General features: G+C 36.4%; 1 protein-coding gene across 1 annotated transcript in view; it reads right to left on the reverse strand.

Moving 5' to 3' along the window:
* The window catches only part of LOC141436328 (uncharacterized), a 99,136-nt gene that overhangs the window by 25,746 nt on the left and 52,498 nt on the right, over positions 1 to 20,892 (reverse strand). The window contains exons 4-9 of the mRNA XM_074099267.1: positions 12,983 to 13,142; positions 11,962 to 12,284; positions 11,523 to 11,751; positions 7,257 to 7,401; positions 3,823 to 3,895; positions 2,687 to 2,806 (exon numbers count right to left, since the gene is read on the reverse strand). Coding sequence (XP_073955368.1) covers positions 2,687 to 2,806; positions 3,823 to 3,895; positions 7,257 to 7,401; positions 11,523 to 11,751; positions 11,962 to 12,284; positions 12,983 to 13,142 — 1,050 coding nt within the window. The remainder of the gene's footprint in view (positions 1 to 2,686; positions 2,807 to 3,822; positions 3,896 to 7,256; positions 7,402 to 11,522; positions 11,752 to 11,961; positions 12,285 to 12,982; positions 13,143 to 20,892) is intronic.

The following is a 20,892-nucleotide window of genomic DNA, read 5'->3' on the forward strand; positions in this document are numbered from 1 at the left end:
AAATACGAACAGAGACCGTATTGCCTAACGTTTCTGACGATCGCGATCGCAATCAAATGACAGTTTTTATATGAGAAATCTGTCATTGATTGCGATCGTGAGCGTCAGATCAGAAACGTTAGGCAATACGGCTTCAGGTATCTCCTTTCTTTCAATAACGACAACAATTGTCTTTGTTTTACGTTTGTCATCTTTTGAATTTGTATGCATTCAAATGGAAAAATATTGGTAATATTCACTATATTATTGATCGGGACCACCACGGTTCGTATTTATTGAATTATCTCCAGGCAACTCTATCCAAAATTCTTAACATCAGTTTCAATACTTTTTCGTGGGACTCAAGCTGTTCTCCCCATTCGATTTGGTGGTTTGGTGTTCGCTCATCATCCAGTGTGGCATTAGCTGTTTTCTTGTCTTTGCCTACAGCTCGCTGTCTCTATTATTATTTTAAATAACCCACAGATACCTGTCGATGAGTTAGCCTGCCTGGCGGAGGCCGAGAAAGCTTGGAGTGACTCGTGCCCTGGAGCGGACACCCCCACGGTTAAACAGATCCTCGCCTTAATGCAACTCACGCTTCCCGCCTCGAAAACTGTCCGGACAATTTTGAACGCGCCCGTCTGTTAGCTGTTTGCGCACCCGAGGCAGTCCATTGGCTGAACGCCTTGCCATCGAAGAATATTGGCACTATTCTGGGCCCAAGACTTTGCGGATAGCAATTTCCCTGAGACTTGGGACCAGAATATGCATTCCTGACATCTGGGCGTGTGGCAAAAAGTCGATTAACCGGGACGACATGGTCTTTCATGTGCTAGAAGCGCGCCGGCCGTATGTACCGTCATGGCACCATAAATGACATAGTCCGTCGGTCGCACATGGGAACCCTGCCACAGGCAGATCTTTTGGACGGGGTGTTCTTTTTATAATTTTTATTTTTATAGTAACATATATATAGATATATTTATTAAGGTTTCTTAGGTAAATTTTATTTGTCTTCTTTTTAACTATTAATTTCATGTGTCTTACAAAAGTAAATAAATTTTCAACCGATTAAAAAAAATTGCCACAAAGAGACATCAATCAAAACTGTATTGAAATATGGCACCGACGTTAAAATACGAAGATTAAATTGATGCCTAGCTTTGTTTTATTCCTAGCCTTGCTTAGAAAAGAAGTCACGTGGCAAGATGCAAAATACTGCAAATGCATCTGTAACGGGAATAAAGGGAGCCAAATAGGCATAATGTCTATCGTAAAAGTTAAAAGAGAACTCAAAAGTTTAGAAGATTGTCATGTTACGAAAACGTGGTAAAATTTTACTGCATGATGGTCGACAGAGTACTGCAAGCTGCAGGGGAAGACCGAGACGTGCGTTTGTGGATCAAGCCAAAGAAAATGTCAATGTAATGTCGTACCAGGAGCTCAAAGCATTGGCAGAGAGGCGTACAGAATGACGATTACTCCACCGATGATGATCTGAACTCTAATTATTACTGTCAAATAGAAATACGCGAATATTAAATAATGTTAATTATAATAGTCGGATGATTTTTGGACGCTTTGCTTTATGGTCATTCTTGTACTCCGACTAACTGCTTTGAATAATGATGCCATCGCAAATAGAACTGACGACCCGATATATACTGTAGTCTTTGTAAAGACCGCTCCGTCTTTAACGTCCCCATATAAGCTACCTGACCTGTGCAGGCAAACCTGTGCGGTGGACCGTAACGTGTATGGCCAGCTTAGGTTTTGACAATTTGCTTTTTTTAATGACACGATTTTGGCAATATGTAATAGTTATGGACATTATACGATAGGAACTAATTGAGATTTTGATGTTCTGCGTTATGCACTTTACGCTACTGGAGAGACTTCTGACATTTCGGTTCTTGGTCAAGTTGAAAAACTATCAGGGACCGCAGAAACGTCCACATTCTGTCATTTGCATTGTACATTATTTTTAATCCTTCGGCTCCTTTATATCTTTCTGAGCGATTCAGCTGCTTAGCTGAAGGCAGCGAACATTGTTTGCGGTCAAGCGCCAATCTCCTTCTAGCATCTCCTTCTACCTCATCCAAGATCTACTCCAAATCCTTTTCTGTGCATGCTATGCTTTTATAAATATATTAATGGTTTATATATGTGTTATATATTTATTGTATATAGTTAGGTATTTGAGGTTTACATATGCATTTATTTTTATTCAAATGTTTTGCTCTATTTGTCGATCCTTATTTTTTGATTGCTCCTCTACCACTCAAAGGTTGACTGGCAGAGATCCCTGCAGGGATAAGTCCGCCTTTGTACTTAACACTTTACTTATATTTATGTAATCTTTTTGTTTTTCCTTTTTATACAATAAAGAGTATAAAAAAACAAACAAACAATTTGTGTCGCTGGATACTTTGCTACATTTCGGATATTTTGCTATGATTCGGTACCTATTATCTTGCTATTACTTACTGACTCCAAAATTCCAACAGATGGAAACTAGCGTTAGGCGCACAATTTACCACAAGAGCTTATTTTACAACTTAAGTGCTACGGCCCGATTCTCAAACTACTCGCCATCCGTTCCTTGAAATTACCTAATACTTTAGTAGGTATACTGTAAGAGACCTAAATTAAGAAAACTATCAAGCCTGAACGATCTACCAGTTTGAGATGAGATATTAGCTACCTTCGGGCCAAAAGGGGAATCTTGTAACCGTGTCCGAGGAAGTGACAACATCGTGGTGTCGACTAGGCGAGAATCCGCCTGAAGAGTGCGCGTACCCTGGTCCAGGACTGGGTGAACCGTCTGCAATGAAAGATAACAAAGTTCAAAAAATATATTTAAAAAATTCAAAACGTTTGTTCTGCAACTACCTAGGCCGCAAAGGGCTCTTTTACTGGTCACTTTTTTAAAAACTACCAGTGCTTTTGAAAATACCACCATTGCCAAGAAGGATGCGCCGCAAAAAACTTGTCGAAAGGCATTTTTTCGAAATAAACCACTTATTATTTCAAAGCAAATCAAAGACTTTTACTACAATTAATTTGACGTTTGAGCTAAAGAGTGAGCTTTTTTTATATTTTCAATAAATTAGTGTGTTTTTTTTTGGCAGGGGTGAGGCCTCACTGCTCCTCTGGCATAGTATATTTTTTTCAATCTTATCAGAATTAGAATTAGCAACTATAACACATAACAATCTGTTAACGGTTTTGAAGCGCAATCTAAGTTCGCTTTGGTTTTTCCAAAAAAATGACAAAGTCAAAAGTCAAAATATCGATCTTCATCCAATCTTATCTCCATCAAAAAAAAAACTACCACCGGTTCGGATAAACCTCTATGATACCTAGATAGTAATAAAAAGGGCCAAGCGCGAATCGGACTTGCGCACGAAGGGTTCCGTACCATTATCTATACAACATTAGACATTAATTAGCGAAACGTTTGTTGTATGGTAGCCCCCTTATTTTAAATTGAATTTATACGACTAAATACTATGAATAAATCAAGCGTCTACCTGTTGCCGTTATTAATATCTAGCAAAAAATCACGTTGTATGGGAGCCCCCCTTAAATATATATTTTATTCTGTTTTTAGTACCTATTTGTTATTATAGCGGCACCACAAATACATAATCTGCAAAATTTCAACAGTCTAGTTATCATTATCACGGTTCATGAGATACAGCCTGGTGACAGACGGACGGACAGCGGAGTCTTATTAATAGGGTCCCGTGTTTACCCTTTGGGTACGGAACCCAAAAAAAGGAAGTATAAATATTATTACAGCACCTCAATCTTTTGGAATATGATGGTATAACTTACCCAAAGCTGTCACGCCTATGGTATTGTAACTATTCATCGACATGGACTGCATAGGTTGTAATGGACTCTGCAGCTGAAAACATGAAAATGGTTTTGATAGTAACTGCAATAAACGTACCTAACCTACTCTACCCAAACCTGAATACTGCCCCTCCTAAACCAAAAGTAGGTATCTAAAAAAAAAAACAGCTATTTACACCATGACCTATTATACCATGTGATGCATAATGTCTTAAGCTACACAGTAGTATTAAATAACTCAAAGGTATTTTTTTATTAGATATCGCCTTTTGGCTTAGGAAGGTAGAATAGCGGGTAATGAAAAAATTGGTCGTTACTTTCGGGTTGATGCATATAAGTCAAAGATGAATAATTGACATGCAAACCGCAATTGGAGGAAAATATATATAATACCTAACCACTTAGGTATATAGGTACTTTGGCCACGGAATCGAAAAACAAACATTTATTTCAACAACTATGCAATAACCGGAGCGAAACACAGGAAAATAGGGATGTCCCTACAAATTAATCGGCATAGAAGTTTAAAATTAATGATTACATCTTGTCGTTCCAACTTTAATAGCGAAAAATAAATTTAAAAAAAGACAAATTTGTTTTAAGATTTACAGTGCCTATGATTTCTCTTGGTTAAAGGCATTATTTACGAAAGAAATAAAAAAACAAGATTTCGACGTGCTGATAGGGGGGGGGGGGTTAAATGACCGCACCTTATATATGCAGTGGCGACCTTTGAACACTTATAAAATATTATTTTATGGAATATTATTAATTGCACATCAAATAAATAATTGCCTATCAATTTATTCTCATCATTTATGGTATATAAACAATCAATTAAATTATTTCAATACAAACAAACTAAATGTTTAGCAAAACTAGTACTGCAGATAATTCGAAAATATACAAGAACACAAACTATACAAAAACACTATAATCACATCAAAAATACTGACTGCACAGCAATAATACTGACTCCACAGCAAATTAACTAGAGCGTGCGTCGGTGATACTCATTCTCATAGCAAAATAACTTTTACTGTCAATTTGGCACCGGAAAAAGAAGGTATTGGTACGACGACGAGTGGAGCGAGAAGGAGCGTTAGGTACAATTGTGACCACAACGCGCGAGCCGAGCGAGCAAAGCGAGCGCGCCGCGGTAGAGGTCGGCGAAGCGCCAGAACCTAATTTCCTTAGAAAATAATTTGGCCCCTACTAGTGATGGTTATGTAAAAAGTATATAAATGCTGAAAATAAATTGATAGGTAATTATATATTTGATGTGCAAAACTAGAAGCTATATTAAAAAAAAAGAGTTACAAGGTATAATGTGCGTTAAACTGCGTTAGTCGTTATTAGCTGTGCAATAATAAAAATGCTTTACTTTAAGATTAAACAAAGGTACGCCACGAATATAAGTTGCAGTTTAATACGTAATATTTTGAGTGGATTATTTGCTGTGCAATCAGTAATTTTGATGTGAATTCGGATTTTTTTTTTGGATAAAAAAGGATTTTTTTTGATGTGCGTTTTAAATACTGCCCTTATTTATTAGGGTATTGGTAAACGTGCGAAACAATCACTAATTACCAACTTTTTAGCACTCTAAGAACTTACAAACATTTCAAAGTGTTATAGAGATCAAAGTAAAATGCCTAGCATACATAATACTTATGTACATCTGAAGGAATTACAAAATTAATTATAACGACCTGAAAATACGACCATACCAACAATCGACATTCAAAGTGCTTATTTGCTAACATGAAATTTTATTGCATTGTGATACGCTACTAAAATTTTAATCTGAATCCAATTACAGAAATTAAAGTAGCCCCTTTACAGGCTGCTGTAAGTGGAGCATTGTGTCTGTATTGATCTTACCAATTTTATTAAGTATTTATTGATCCGTATAAGTAAGTGACTTTTAAAGAGAGTTTGAAATTGCATGCGACGCGTTCATAGAAAGAGAAAACCTTTCGATGTAGACTGAAATTACCACTAAGTTTAATACATCAGTGGAAATGACGAATATTTTTATTGATTCCGGTTTCAAGAAAGTAAGCGTCTCCGAATTAATCTTAAAAGTACTAAAAATTGACTGAAGTTAGTTGAATCCCATCAAAAAATAGAAGAGTAATTTAATTTAAAAATATAAGTAAACGATAAAAAATTACTAGTTTCTGATTTATTAACTTAACTATCTGGATGCCAAATTTGAACTTTCTAGGTCATCTGGAACTGGGTTAGAATTTTGATCTATAGGTGAGCTAGTGATAAAAATGACGATTTTTGGATGTTAATATGTAAATAACTGTTTGAGGTGTGTTTATGAAATTTGGAGCACATTGTATCTCACAAGTCTCAGTAATGAGGGGGTCAAAAGCGGCTTCAAATGGTTCGGGTAAAATTACACACGGCGCTGCTCGCCAGTTCTGTTAGCTTGAACTTAGCTTGACACGCTACCGCGTGTCTAGATTCCGGCATGACATATCTTAGTTAGACGATATTGCCTCATTTCCAAGTCAACATTGAGAATTTAAAATCAATTTATTCACTCTAAGAGCTGTTTTCTTGAAGATACTTTATTGTTACAACGTGATTTGATACACATGCGTAAAAAATTAAGACTAAATTCACCAACCGGTACAGTCTTATTAAAGAAACATTAGAAAAAGCTTAGTAGGTACCTATCAAAAATCACTAAGGCGGAGAACAAAATGCTCGTATGGACTGATATCAAACGAGCAATTCTTATGTTATGTTATATTTATGTACTTGTGTCGGGAATCTTGAAAATCGCTGTCATTAGATTTTCGAGGAAATTTGCTATGTGTAGGCTTTCGGGGGCGAAAGATTTTATTAGTCTACTTAGCTTAGTCTTTCGCTTTGGGCTTAAAAGTAATAAATTTCATAATACCTTATTCACTAATACCCCTTATTTTCAAATTACCATAAGCTCATAAAACCTAAACATCAAATTGTCTCATTCTTAAAATTAACGAAATTCATTATGGCTTTGTTCAACATCATATTCTCTAAATACCTAAAGATTGAAATGCACAATTCCTTCAAATACCAAATGACCGAAATTACAAAATATTAAAATAACTCAAACTGAAAACACCTAAATGGCAAAATGCCTAATTTTTTTACACAAGTGGTTATTTGAGAATGATTTTATGTTGATCGCGATTTCTTATTTTCTTTTTTATTTCTATACTTATTTTAAGTTTTACTTTATAAGCTTTCTTATACGTATCTTCACCAAAAGAACACGATTTAACAAACAAAAGGTTGCTCAGGTACTTACATTTTCAAGTCACTTTGCTATGAGTATGTACCTACCTACCTAATCATGTTATTATTCAAGTCTCCAGACTATGTTTGCTAAAACAGAGTTATTTTCACACCTGGTTTTGAAGCTGATGTGGTGCAAACGGGTTCACGGGGGACGACTGGTGAGGGAGAGCGCTGTGCGGCGAACAGCCCGGTGGGCTGCGACCAGCGCACGCGCCGCCGTACCCGAGCCCCGCGCTTGACGGAGTCAGCCAAGCACTGAAACATGATCACTCATTTATATTATTATCATCAAGTCATACATTTAGTTGTTTGTATGAAAAATACGAGTGTTTGTTCTCGAGTCTTCGATGTTAAATAATGTAAGTTCTTAGGTAATTTGTTTCTTATACTTAACTATAATAATTTCATTAAAAAAGAACTACCAGGTTTTTCTGGGTTCCATACAAATTTGTAGGTATAATATCCAGTGTTAGCAGAGCCACTTTCATACCAAAATCGAGTGTCTAAAACAGCCAGAAGTACCTACCCTATAGGTTTTTCGGTTACGTCAATTTGTATCAAAATGAGGAGGAGGTTATCATATCATAGAGTTGGGATGTTTGTTGGCAATTTTGAACAGAGTGCAGTGGAGTCGTTATTATAGATATTTTTATGATTGAATGAATGAATAAATGATTCATAAGAATTTTATAAAAACGGTCAAGTGCGAGTCGGACTCATACATGAAGGGTTCCGTAAACAGTTCAGTAAAACTTTTTCTTAAAATTCTTCTAATATAAGTTTTTTTTGGTTTGGGCTAAAACCCACTAAATTTCATAATACCTTATTCACTAATATGCCTAATTTTCAAACTGACAAGTAATCTATTAACGATACTTTTTAATTAACGTTCACTTTAAGTGAACAGCTTATAACGTAAAAATTTTTATACCGGTAAAAGTTTTAAAAGTAACAGTACATCTTTTAATGTTAATTACGATTTAACGTTAAATCTCTTTGACAGAGGTAACGTTACCAACTTTTTACTGGTATTTGAAGCCCTGTCTGGAACCATTAGCACGCGCTGCGCAACTTAAAAAAAAAATGGCTGTCCGCGCGATTAATTTGCGGGAAATTCGGCGGACTTCGTATGTTGTGTTATTAAATAATAAAAAGCTCGACTAGTGTAAATTAATCTTAAACAGTACAGTTTAAGATTAATATAAACCTTGTAGTGTTAAATAATTTATTTAATTTTTCACAAGATCGAATAAACCACAGAACTGTCTCACATATTATTTTCTACTATATTTACTCGTTCGTTATGTTTTTAACGTTTTAAAGTAAGTCAATACCTAATTAAATAAATAGGTATAGTCACCAGCATTAATATCTGCCACAGCGGAGCGTGCAAATTATCTGACACGACATTCCAGCCCTAGAAATAGAGTCGTATCAGATATTTATGCATATTGATGCTGGTGACTGTACTCAGATTCGAAATATGTCTGGTCGGTTCCCTAACTTATGTATCCATTTTTTCATACTAGTTGCATAGAAAAGTGGATACTTATATTAGGGTACCGACTGTACTATGAGCAGTTAACTCTCCGCCTTATATCTTATATCTTTCTAAATATTTGCGATAGGTAATCCACAATATTATCAATTAAAATTGTTATTTTATTCAGTATTAACTTTACTTATTCAATGAGTTAAACAGTTTTGCTTATTTTAACATAGTGTAACACACATAAGGTTATCCAAAATGCGATTAGTAACACATGATCGTAACGCAAGTTTAATAAATGTCCCGCTTTTCCAAGATGATCCTCTGATCCGCGGAGAGCCGCCTCAAAGTCAACATAGTGTTTTTTTTTTAATCTACAGATAGATTATTTAATAAGATTTTTTTAAATCATTTTATAGAAATAATTTATCAAATTAATTGTCAGGATTTATAACGTGGTATTATTAAGTTTCATTACAAAATTAGAATTAGATAATCGGCATTTACAACGTGGTGTCAAGTTGTTTCCCATTGACTGTCTCTTATAATGTTTTAATTTCAAAACGCTCATGAAATAATAGCTCTAAACAGCCACACATGCTGGCGAGCAAAGAAGAAGAGCAAAGAAGAAGATGTCAAAAGAAAAGAATAAGATCTTATTAATCTTATAATACTAGTACTGTGATAAACACCAACGCTAATTTTTATCGAGAACTAATGCGAACTTTGTTGAGACTTTGGTTAAAGTTTTTTCAGATCGCGCTCATCAAACTAACAGCATTATTTTATTTTATTTTTGTAAGGTCAAAGTATGTTGTAATGAATCTACCTGCATGTTATCTAATGTCACTATGATGTTTATTAAATATATCAATTAATAGAGTTCAAGAAGACCCATACGGAAGCGGGAAATAAAATCCTACAAAGATATCAGTTATAGGTAATCACTCACATTTGTTTTGTAAACATTATAATGAGAAACGTAAATATTTATTATAATTAAATCGTAATAATGTGTCAGAGTTATTTAGCTGTTATAATTATGCAATATGAATTGGCCAGTAGAGCGACCCATCAGCGATTTAAAATTAATGTCCATTTTATGTTATACTAGCTGTTGCCCGCGGCTTGGCCCCTGTTCCCATCTTTTTTTAATTTTGTTTAACACAAACCTTGTCCTGACAAATACAACAAAAAAATAATTAACAAATTCGGTGCCGTCATTCGGCAGTTATGCGCGTACATACATTTCGATAATTCATTTTTTATTATATATATATAGAGTATAGATAGATGTAGATAGAAAAGGATAGCTACCTAGATAGATTTTATTAATAGCTAACACATTCTTATAATCACAAAATCCACTTCCAATTTCGACAATGTGATGAGTATTACCTGCACGTTCTTTAGGAGCCATTGCACCTAATGAGGATCTGACTTTTCCAAATTCAGGAGTTTTTAACACAAAGAAAGTCTATTGTCAATTCGGTTCATTATTATTAATATTAAATGTTTATTACTTTACAATATAAAAAACATCAACAAACAAAATACCTCCTATTTGATAGCCTCAGAAACTTACTGTTACATACTTAGTACACTCGAACCACCTGAATCGTTCCACCCACCCCACTGTGGTACCTTTCGTAGAAACAGTCGTAGAGACATCGCATTTCTTGACAAGAGAATTTATTATAACACTTACTCGTACTGTGACGTTTTTCGGTGGGTCAGGAATCAAATGGTTCGACTATACATTTTCTTCATTGATTTGTTACGACTTGGGTCATCTAAAATAAACCCACTTGTATGTTTTTAATCGATTTTAGACGTCGAAATATGTCGAAATAAAAGATTCTATTAATAGGGAAAATTACGCAAAGCTCTGCGCAGGGGGTGGCTCTAGCACAAACCGTAAACAAACCGCCTTGACAACGTCAATTCGCTTTAAAATTTATCGCTATGGCGGATCATGGCATATTTATTAGTAACAAAATAACATGATATTTACATTAGTAGTAACGAAAGAGCTATATTTTCATAAATTTAATTGAAATAATATGATATTATGACATCATTTGGACATTTAAAAGACATTTGAGACATTAAAAAAACTATTTACGGTTTGTGCGCGTGCTGCATTCTGACGGTAGCACATTGCAGTACTGTAATATTCCTTATTTTAATGGATTCGCAGTAGTTCCTTTGGCAGTACAAAAAAAAACCGACCAAGAGCATGGTAGGACACACCCAGGATAGGGTGGGTTTCGTAGCCATTACGAAAAAATCAAAATAATATTTTTCTAAGGATTTCGTATTGTGTACGGAATCTTCCAAGTTTAGGTATATTTTATGCCTTAGGCTGCAATTTTCTCTTAAACTACTAATAATTCTCAAGCGTAAATTTGATATATTCAAATTAAAATCATTTATTCAGTAAATAGGCCGCAATGGGCACTTTTACACGTCATTTTTTTAACTACCAGCGCTTTCGGAAAGACCATCATTGCCAAGAAGAATGCGCCGCAAGAAACTTGGCAGATAGTTATACTACCATTCTATTTTTTTTTAATTTTTCTAACCAACAGTTTAGATGCGCTCGATTTTATGTCAATTTGCACTTTATTTTTAAAAGACCTATCCAACGATACCCCACAATATAGGGTTAGTCGAAGTACCCTTAAAAAAAATGTTTTTTTTATTTTACTACTTTGTCGGCGTGACTGATACTCGTGTATTACAGCTTTCTAGTACTAACGGTCTCTAGACAGACATGGCGAAACTATAAGGGTTCCTAGTTGACTACGAAACCCTAAAAAAGGAGAATTTTCAGTATTAAAAGAAAGGAACTACTGTGTGTAATCCATTGTGATTAGGTACTTACGTGTCATATCTGGGATATGAGGGAGGGTGGTAGGGCGAGCTGGCACCGAAGTAGTTCCTAGCTCCCAGCGGCAGAGGCTGCATGTGGGGAGGCACGTGCTGCGCCACGTGTGCCACGTGGTACCCGTCCCCAAATATCGCCTTCGAGTATGGCGCCGCCCGAAACGGCCGCTTCATCCTACGGCGCCGACGGTAATTCCCATTCTCGAACATATCACCGCATTGAGGATCTAAAACAACACTACACTCACCCAAAAGTCTATAGCATTCATCACACCAGTCATCAAACACTTCGCTAATTCGCTTTAGCAATGAAATGGAATGAATGATCGCAATGCAATGTAACACTCGCCGAGCTACCTGCACGAATTGATTGAATCGGCATATGTTCACAAAGATCGCTTAGGTTTTAAATGTCTTATTGATTATTTCAAACTTACCGAGAGTCCAATAATTTCCTTTCCTCTCTCCGCCTCCTTCTCGCGGGACCTTGATGAAACATTCGTTCAGACTTAAATTGTGTCGAATCGAATTCTGCCACCCCTTTTTATTTTTTTCGAAGAACGGAAACTCTTTGGTAATGTACGCGTATATCTCGCTTAGTGTTGCTCGCTTGGTTTGGCTGTTCTGTATAGCCATTGTGATGAGGGCGACATACGAGTATGGCGGCTTGGTTAGCGTTTGTGACGTCGTTGATTGAGGTTTCATCTCTGAGCTGCCTGGACTAGCTGGGGTCGCCGATTTGGATTTACTTTTCGTTTCACTACTGTAAAAATGTAAAGGTATGAAAATTATTTACGTCAGTTGAATATGCCTTTACAGATTATCAATACGAATATTTGCTCTTGATCAAGAAATTACTTTCTATAATATATATAGTCTTTTTTCCTTTTCCGTACTGGATAAATTAGTACCTCAAGTACTAGAAAGTTGAACAGTATATTGCCTACCACCAGCATCACATTTCTGAACATATCAAAATATATTTGAACAGGATGGTAAATTTCTTTAAAGAGAATATAGAATGGCTAGACAAATTCAAAAGAGATGATCGAGGGACTCAATTCTGCTGCTCGTACTCCTGGAGGTGCAACAAAATAGGGTCTTGAGCACCATGGCTTATAATCTCATCAGATTATTATTATAATCTTATCACCTTATGTACTCGTAATGAAGTCTTTCTGGTATCATAAAAACGAAATACGTAAAAAAACAGAAATTAACTTTTAGTAGGTATGGGTGTTCATTCCATACGCCATACATAAACTACATATTTATACGAACAAGTGCTAGCTAAAAACATAACCCTCCTTCGGGCGGTCTGATAATAATATAAAAACGAATACCTAACACTACAATATAAGTTTATGGAAGTAACAAACAAAGAAGTGGAGTGTTCTGTGTGTATAGTGAAATTAGTGAAATTAAAATAATGTTTTGCTTTTCTTCTTCCAAACGTACCTGTTATTAGAACTAGCATTATCGTCCCTGGAAAGTGTAGGCAAGTTGAGTGTCTGATATACTCGAGACAATTCCTCGTCACCTTTGACGCTTTGAGAATTCGACGTGTCCGGTCCATTGTTATCCTGAAGACACAACCGGTTTTCATATGGGGATGAACCTGTAGAAATAAAAAATAAATTCAATAGAATGAAACAAAGCCATTTATCTATGGATTGAAAGGGGTAGGATGGCTAACTCTTACGCGGGAGGAGTTGTAAAAGTATCCAGCTTTAAGCGGTAGGTATGTACGAGTATAGCCGATGTAGTGAACAATGTTTTGCTTTACTGTCTTATTTGGCGGAAAAGTTTTTTCTCCATTATGCTCCACCCGTTTAAGAGCTACGGTGACACACATAGACACACATAGCGGTCAAACTATAACACCCCTCTTTATGCACTGGGGGTTAAATATAAAAAACACACTTCGCTCTGAGCGGCCGGGAAATTGTATGAAATTCCATTACTGTATAGTTTTTTACTTTTTAAATTGACGTTTTGACTGCGATAACTACGATAACTCAATCTGAACAGCCAAATATTCGTGAAGCTCCTTCTACCTTTTTTTTCAAGTTCTAAGATAATTAAGAAAGAAAAAGCGTCTTTAAAAATATCTCGAACAATGTCACCGTTTTTTTTATATTTCTAGTTCATGCAAAAGGTACCCAAAAAATTGTAACAAAAGAAAATGGCTGAATTTACTAAAAAACATTCAGTAGCACCTTAAACTGTAACATAGTTAAGTATAAACGTATATAAAGCTTCATTTATATTTTAATAATTATTTCTAATTATTATTTCTAATGAAATTGCATTATGAGTCGTGTCGTGTATTTAAAAAAAAAACAACTATCGCGGGAAAGTATAAGGGCAAAAACTTTATTTACTTTACCTTACTTTCTCAACTAGCTAAGGTAAGTTTACTAAAACTAATTGATAAAGCAAGTTAAATACGAACTTATCCGACAAAAAACGATGAACAAACGTTATTCACTAGATCTGCAAATAACCGTTACAAACCCATCCAGATTGGCGCTAGAGTAGCAAGAGTGTCGGAAACAATTTAGTAAATCAATAATTTAGTAAATCATCCTAAAGTAACTGATGTGAGAAAGCGTGGACGGTTATCCAATTTTCGTGATCTATTATAAACATTATTGTGATTATCGTTATAAAGTTTCCTTTGAAATGTATCCCCATGCTATTGTAGCACCACCATTTAACAGTTTTCGATGGACACCTTTGAGTATACAGTTTCTGCTCTCCCTCTACACTCCATACATTTATTTAAACCTGGAAAAGGTTAGTCATATTAGTCTGAACGACGTCATCCGAACGGCCTTTACCTCCTGTACTTGTCTGTATCTTTGTGCCAAACCACAGAACTAATAGAAAGCGGCATAGATTTTTCATCAAAGCGTAAACTGCAAGGCATGCTGTGGGTAGAAAATTACATATTTACTTTTCCAGTTCAATGCATAACAAAGAGCCAATCGATTTAATAATTGCTCGAAAAATGGATCAGTGCAGACCGAGAGTGTGGTTTAAAAGAATTACACTGGCGATTACCACAATTTAGTCAAATCAATAAACACACAGAAACTATGAACTTAAGATGCAGATATACTTGAGCATTCATTAGCAACAGGACATCGAGCATTCGCCGTTTTTATCTTCTATCCATTATTCTATTTCTATTATTTTTCTATTACTTATATAAAATTGTTTGTCCTGACTGATTCATCATCGCCCAGCCGAAACTACTGGAGCCAGAAACTTGAAATTTGGCAGACATATTTCTTGAGGGTCATAGAAATCCACTAGGTAGGGATTTTCCGAAATTCGTTTGTTTTCACGGGTAGGCTGCATTTCCACCAGAATGTGTGAGGATGCGTTACGAGGAACGCATTTGTCATGAACCCATAGAAGAGCTTCATTTACGTCGCCTCGCTCCGCCGAGTTGTTTCCACTAGAGATGAGCTGAACGAGGATAGATAAATGAAGTGTTGTTATTGGTTCATGACCAACATATTCCTCGCAATACATCTTCGCACATCTCAGGTGGAAACGCCACTGGCTGATTTTGATAAAAAGGACAAACGTTACTTTTATGCTGGAGTTCTATATAAAAATTGTGTTGCGCGAGAAAACTTTTTTCAACGCAGATGAAGTCGCGGGCAGAAAGCTAGTACAAATATAAATTTGTTGAAATGAACAACGAACGGAGCAAACAAATTCAATAAATTAGTCATAATTAAAAGACACAAGTAAAATAAAATAATGACAACCAAAAAAAATAGTTTAAAAATGAAACTTGAATAAAAATTTCACTAGGATTGAGCTTAATTAAGGTTTTTTTTTAAATAACACGAATATCGACTTTTTTATATTTAGAGCCTTATGACGTTATTTGGTAGGTAAGTATCAATTTAATTTGACGTATCAAATGGATTCAGTTTAAAATAGAATTCTACGAAGCAAGTGAAAAAACTACAGCGCGTTATTGTTATAAAGCGTGTTGTTACATACATTTGCTGGTTGAGTTTTAGCCAATCTTTCGCGTACGTGCCTCCCGATACGGGTTTCTTGGAATTAGTCGCTAACGCAGCAGCATAGCCAAATAAATACGTAAGTAGCTAAAACTATAGCGAATATAATTTAGATAGCTTACAATGAAAATAGCAATTTAACTTTCGATACGTCTAATTTATGGAACAAGCTGGCTGTTGCCAGCGGCTTTGTCTGCAAAGAATTCCTTTATCACGGCCCCCGTGAAATATACAATTTCTGGGATAAAAACTATCTTGTCCTTTCCAGAATTTCAAACTAAGTCTCTCCAGACCAAATTTTTATTTATTTGCCCACGACTTTGTCTCAGAAGAATTCGTCTATCGTGCGGCCATGGGAATTAAACAATTTTCCGAAATATAAAAGTATCCAATGTTCTTGTCAGGGTCTGAAACTAAATATGTCCATAACAAATTCATCACGATCGGTCGAGTCTTAGGCGTGAAAGCGTAACAAACTAACTATTCACTTTCGCATTTGTAATATTAGTACGGGTTGGATGCAGTGGTCCATTTTGATTTATTCCCACCTGATTTGCTTTGTGACAGGCTTATTTATATCAATGTGATGTATATCAATGCAACGACAGTCAAAAAGTATACAGATAGTAAAAAGGGTTGTATTTATGCGAAATGTTTTTATTTTTTGTTTATTATCTTTCCAAGACTAAGTCAATCATAAAGATCATAATAGACATAACAAGGTATTAAATCAAACTAAGACAGTAGGTATTCAAAAAATTAAACGTCTAATTTAAGCATCCACTTTGCATGATGGACGTTTGCAAAATGCATGCTTAAATTGACGATTGCATTAATAAATGATCGCAAGCAGTGTACCTTTTCGTTCCTTAATAATTAATCAGAGATATTGAATAGCATAGTGGGTAAAAATTCGTCAGACAGTCGCACCGCCGTTAGCAGCGTATCGGATTCGAGCGGAGCGGCGAGCGCCGCCAGGCATTGTGTCGCTTATAGAACAATGCGTCGTATTTATAAAACATTAAAAGCCAGCGTATCGTTCGTGAAATTAATAACAAATAACAATTGTGAAACGTTAGTTCGGGAGCACTGAATTACCCATGACTGACTTGAATAACTGAACACTGGAAGTTCGGTATCACGCCGTTTGTTAAAGATGGTTCTTTATCTATCACGCACATAATCAATGTGGTAAAGTTCTATCGGTTCCCAAATCACTGACTACGAGAGCTGTTATATATGACTACGCCATTTTTACGTTCACGTTGAAGTTTACAATTTTCAATCACGTTTCAGATTAAACTTAAAACCTGACAGAAGAAAATGCTTAAGCAGCAAATATTTTGCGGGGCATCGGCACGGTTACATTCTCAATTACATCGTAATCTACACTCACTGTTATAAAGCCTTAAGGAAGAAACGTAATATTTCCCTTCCATTAGAAGAAATTATATCCAGTAGCGAGCCTCGAGGCGATTACTAATTGCTAAACACTTGGTAAAAAACAAAGGGGGAAACAAACGAGTCAAGTAGCAGTTGTATAAGCAACTGTATAATACATAGACGAAAGAACTTACAATTGGTTATGCGTCATACGGGTATACTACTAAAGGTGATGTAATTTTTATAAATTTATGTAACAGCGATGTATTCGACGGAAAAAAATCGGCTCCGACCAGAAACAAGTATCTGTTACTGACGACTGAGTAGGCCAATTAGGTGCGATTAACAGTGCCATTTGTCTTTTCGTCAATATTTTCAAAGTTTTTCACAGCATTAACAATAAATGGATCGAATTCGAAACGAGGAGATCCGACACAGAACTAAAGTCATCGACATAGCTCACCGGATAAGCAAACTGAAGTGGCAGTGGGCCGGCCATATCAGTCGAAGAACTGATAATCGCTGGGGCAAACGAGTTCTTAAGTGGAGACCGCGAATCGGCAAGCGTGCCGTAGGACGCCCTCAGACTAGGTGGAGCGATGATCTTCGCAGGTTAGCTGGCAAGAACTGGATGAGACTGGCCGAGGATCGTGCTCAGTGGCGTGCAACTGGAGAGGCCTATGTCCAGCAGTGGACTAAGATAGGCCGGTGATGATGATGAGATTGATTAATTGATTTAAAATAGGGCGAAAGCAAAAAGAAAATCAAAAGAAAAGGGGCGAATGCATTTAGTGCCAGTACAGAGGAACTGAATTCCAACTGCAACGTAACCGCAAAGAACTGCCGACTGCCCATACATTTGTCGCTGCAGTTCGATTGCAGTCGGCACAACTGCACTCTGACTGAAATTGAAATGTATGGGCAGTCCGCAGTTACGTTGCAGTTGGAATGCAGTCCGTCTGCACTGGCCTGTAGGGTCGTTTACAAGATCTAAACGGATTTTTTTGCTCTACTAGCAAAGCGATCCATTTGAAGTTGCCCATACCTACATCTTATTAATTTAACAGTTAACAGATTGTGTTAAAAGAAACAAACATTTTTAAAGCAAGCTTTTTTACTGATTGCAATTTTTGTTGACTGTACTTCATTTCCGTACCAAATTTCAAATCGATCCGGTACTTATAATTGGGTGAAATTCAACTCGCTAGATTTGAAGACAAATTACCTACGAAAAATGCAAGTTAAATAAAAAGATAATGTCCTGATTAAGCTCGTACAATCACCAGCACCAATATCTGACACAACAAAGTGGAATAAATATCTGATACGACTCTATTTCTAGGACCGATAGGACGTGTCAAAAAATTTTGCACGCTCCGCTTTTGCAGATATTAATGCAGGTAACTGTACCACAATTAAAGGCATGCAATAATAATATTGTTGTTATTAACATAGTAGGTACCTACATATTATTTACAAAAAAAATGCATATTTTTACAGCTTAAGTATTTGGTATACGCCCTTACTTATGTTGTTCACTGTTTTGGATGCAATGTTTTTGTATTAAATTACACAAGATTATCGCAATCCGCTTAAAAAAAACTCTATAATTATTTTTGTAAAAATAATATTTGTTTGTCTGATACTTAGGTATAGGTTACTTATTTATAATTTTATTTATTAATTCACAAATGCAATGAAAAATATACATTACAGTCATGTTACAAGGGCGGTAATGGAATACGAACATCGACCCACTATAGCCCCCCTCGACTTTGGGCTTCTAATAGAATCTCGTTAGTAATTCCTTATTTTCCGCCCTTAAGACACAATGTACTGTTATTAGAGGTGTGTTCTTTCTTCTCTTTTATTTACATTACATACCGCCGGCTCTCTGACTCAACCTTGTATATTTTGCGTTATAATATGTAAGTTACCACATTAAACGGGGTTGAGTCAGAATGTCGTACCTGGATCAATCAACTTTTTAGTGTATGTATGTATGTTTAGTTTTTATTGTAACAAAAATACATTGTATGTTGTTCTGTCCCGTAACTCAGGAGACGTCAATGATACACTTTGTTAGAAAAATGTTTGCAATGTACTACTAGCACGCTTAGGAGATGAGCCATTTAGAAATGACCTTAAAACTATTACAACTCATAAAAGTTTAGTGGATTTTCACCCCATAAAACAGTTTTAATGAGTAACATCAGACGTTACCATGGCAACAAGCTACAGTAAAAAGTTGGTTGACCCACCTACTTCTTCAGCTGTCTGGATCCACGCCTGTATACAGGTGGGCAGAAACTCTGCCTGTCGGAAGATACTGTGCTATATTTAGATGACATCGAAATAATTCGACCCAAATATGCGCTCTATTGCCAAGGCATTAGAGTTCATGCTCCGATATTTATGATCACCTTGGCCGCTCCAAAATAACTGATGGCGACTGTACAAGAAACTTGTTCACATCTATTTGCCTTAAAGAAAAAAGGCTCCGTTTCCAGCAGAGATGTGCGAGGAATGTGATTAAATGAACCAATACTAACTACCATATTTTATGTAACTACTATTTTCATGTGTGTTTTCCTGTATTTTTTTCGTTTTCCTTGTTTTTTGTTTTCTAGTGTATAATTGTGTTAATTTTTATCTTGTATGTTTTTTTTTATTCAACTGGATAGCAAAACGAGCAAGTAGGTCTCCTGATGGTAAGAGATCACCACCGCCCATAAACATCTGGAACACCAGGGGTATTGCAGATGCGTTGCCAACCTAGAAGCCTAAGATGGGATACCTCAAGTGCCAGTAATTTCACCGGCTGTCTTACTCTCCACGCCGAAACACAACATTGCAAGCACTGCTGCTTCACGACAGGATTAGCGAGCAAGATGGTGGTAGCAATCCGGACGGACCATGCACAAGGTCCTACCACCTGCCAGCCTGCCTGCACCTGCTGGTGTGCAATAATATGTGTCTCTGTGTTAGTGAATAAATGTCTTTTTTCATCACACTCGCTCGTAAACAGTGTCATAACAAGCAGGCTACCTTCGTTGCAACCCCCCAAATAAAACCCTTGACCTTAATGTGCTTCTCATGAAACCCGTGGTCGGTAAATGAGTCATTGCCCGTACTAATTTTCATGTCATGAAGCCCAAGGTCGGTGAATGAGTTTGTTACTGCATGGCGTGCTGCTGCTCCGTGCGCGTGCTGCACACGCACGCCATGCACATGCTGCGGAGGGCGCTGCCAAGAACGCAATCAGCGGTATCGGCAATTTTTGAAAAAATATTAGTTTTTCTTTTACAAATATACAATTTTACTCGCAAATGTGATGATGTATGTCGCACGGGCGGTACTAGAATTACGAACATCGACTCATTAAAGACCTCAGTCTTCGACTTCGGGCTTCTAATAGACTCTCGTTCGTAATTCCTTATTTACCGCCCTTAAGACACAATGTACTATTTCTTTCTTTCTTTCAATAGAAACGCTTCATTTACCTCGCCACGCTCAGCTTAGCTATTTCCACCCGAGATACTGTGCTTTGCGAGGATAGGTGAATAAAGCGTTCCTATTGGTTAATGAAAAACACATTCCTCACAACACATCCCCGCACATCTCTGGTTCAAACGCAGCCTAACGATCGGTATTTAGCATTCATGATCAAATGAAGAACCTAACCGCAGATGGCACTCTTCGGCAAAAGGACACCGACGCCAACTCTCGTCATAAGTGCTTTGTGGCAAAAAGAGATAGATATTGAAAATCCGTCCTGAAGCCCGTTTATACAATTGATATTATTCGAAAATACAATATATTCTCAAAAGGCAAATTTTGAAACGTAAAAATAGCGAATTCTTTGTAAAAACTAGGAATTGAACTGAATGTTTTTTTTTTCGAAGAATATTAATAATGGTGTTTTGTGACAAATTATGC

This window comes from Choristoneura fumiferana, chromosome Z, assembly GCF_025370935.1.
Source record: "Choristoneura fumiferana chromosome Z, NRCan_CFum_1, whole genome shotgun sequence".
In the NCBI taxonomy this organism is placed as follows: domain Eukaryota; kingdom Metazoa; phylum Arthropoda; class Insecta; order Lepidoptera; family Tortricidae; genus Choristoneura; species Choristoneura fumiferana.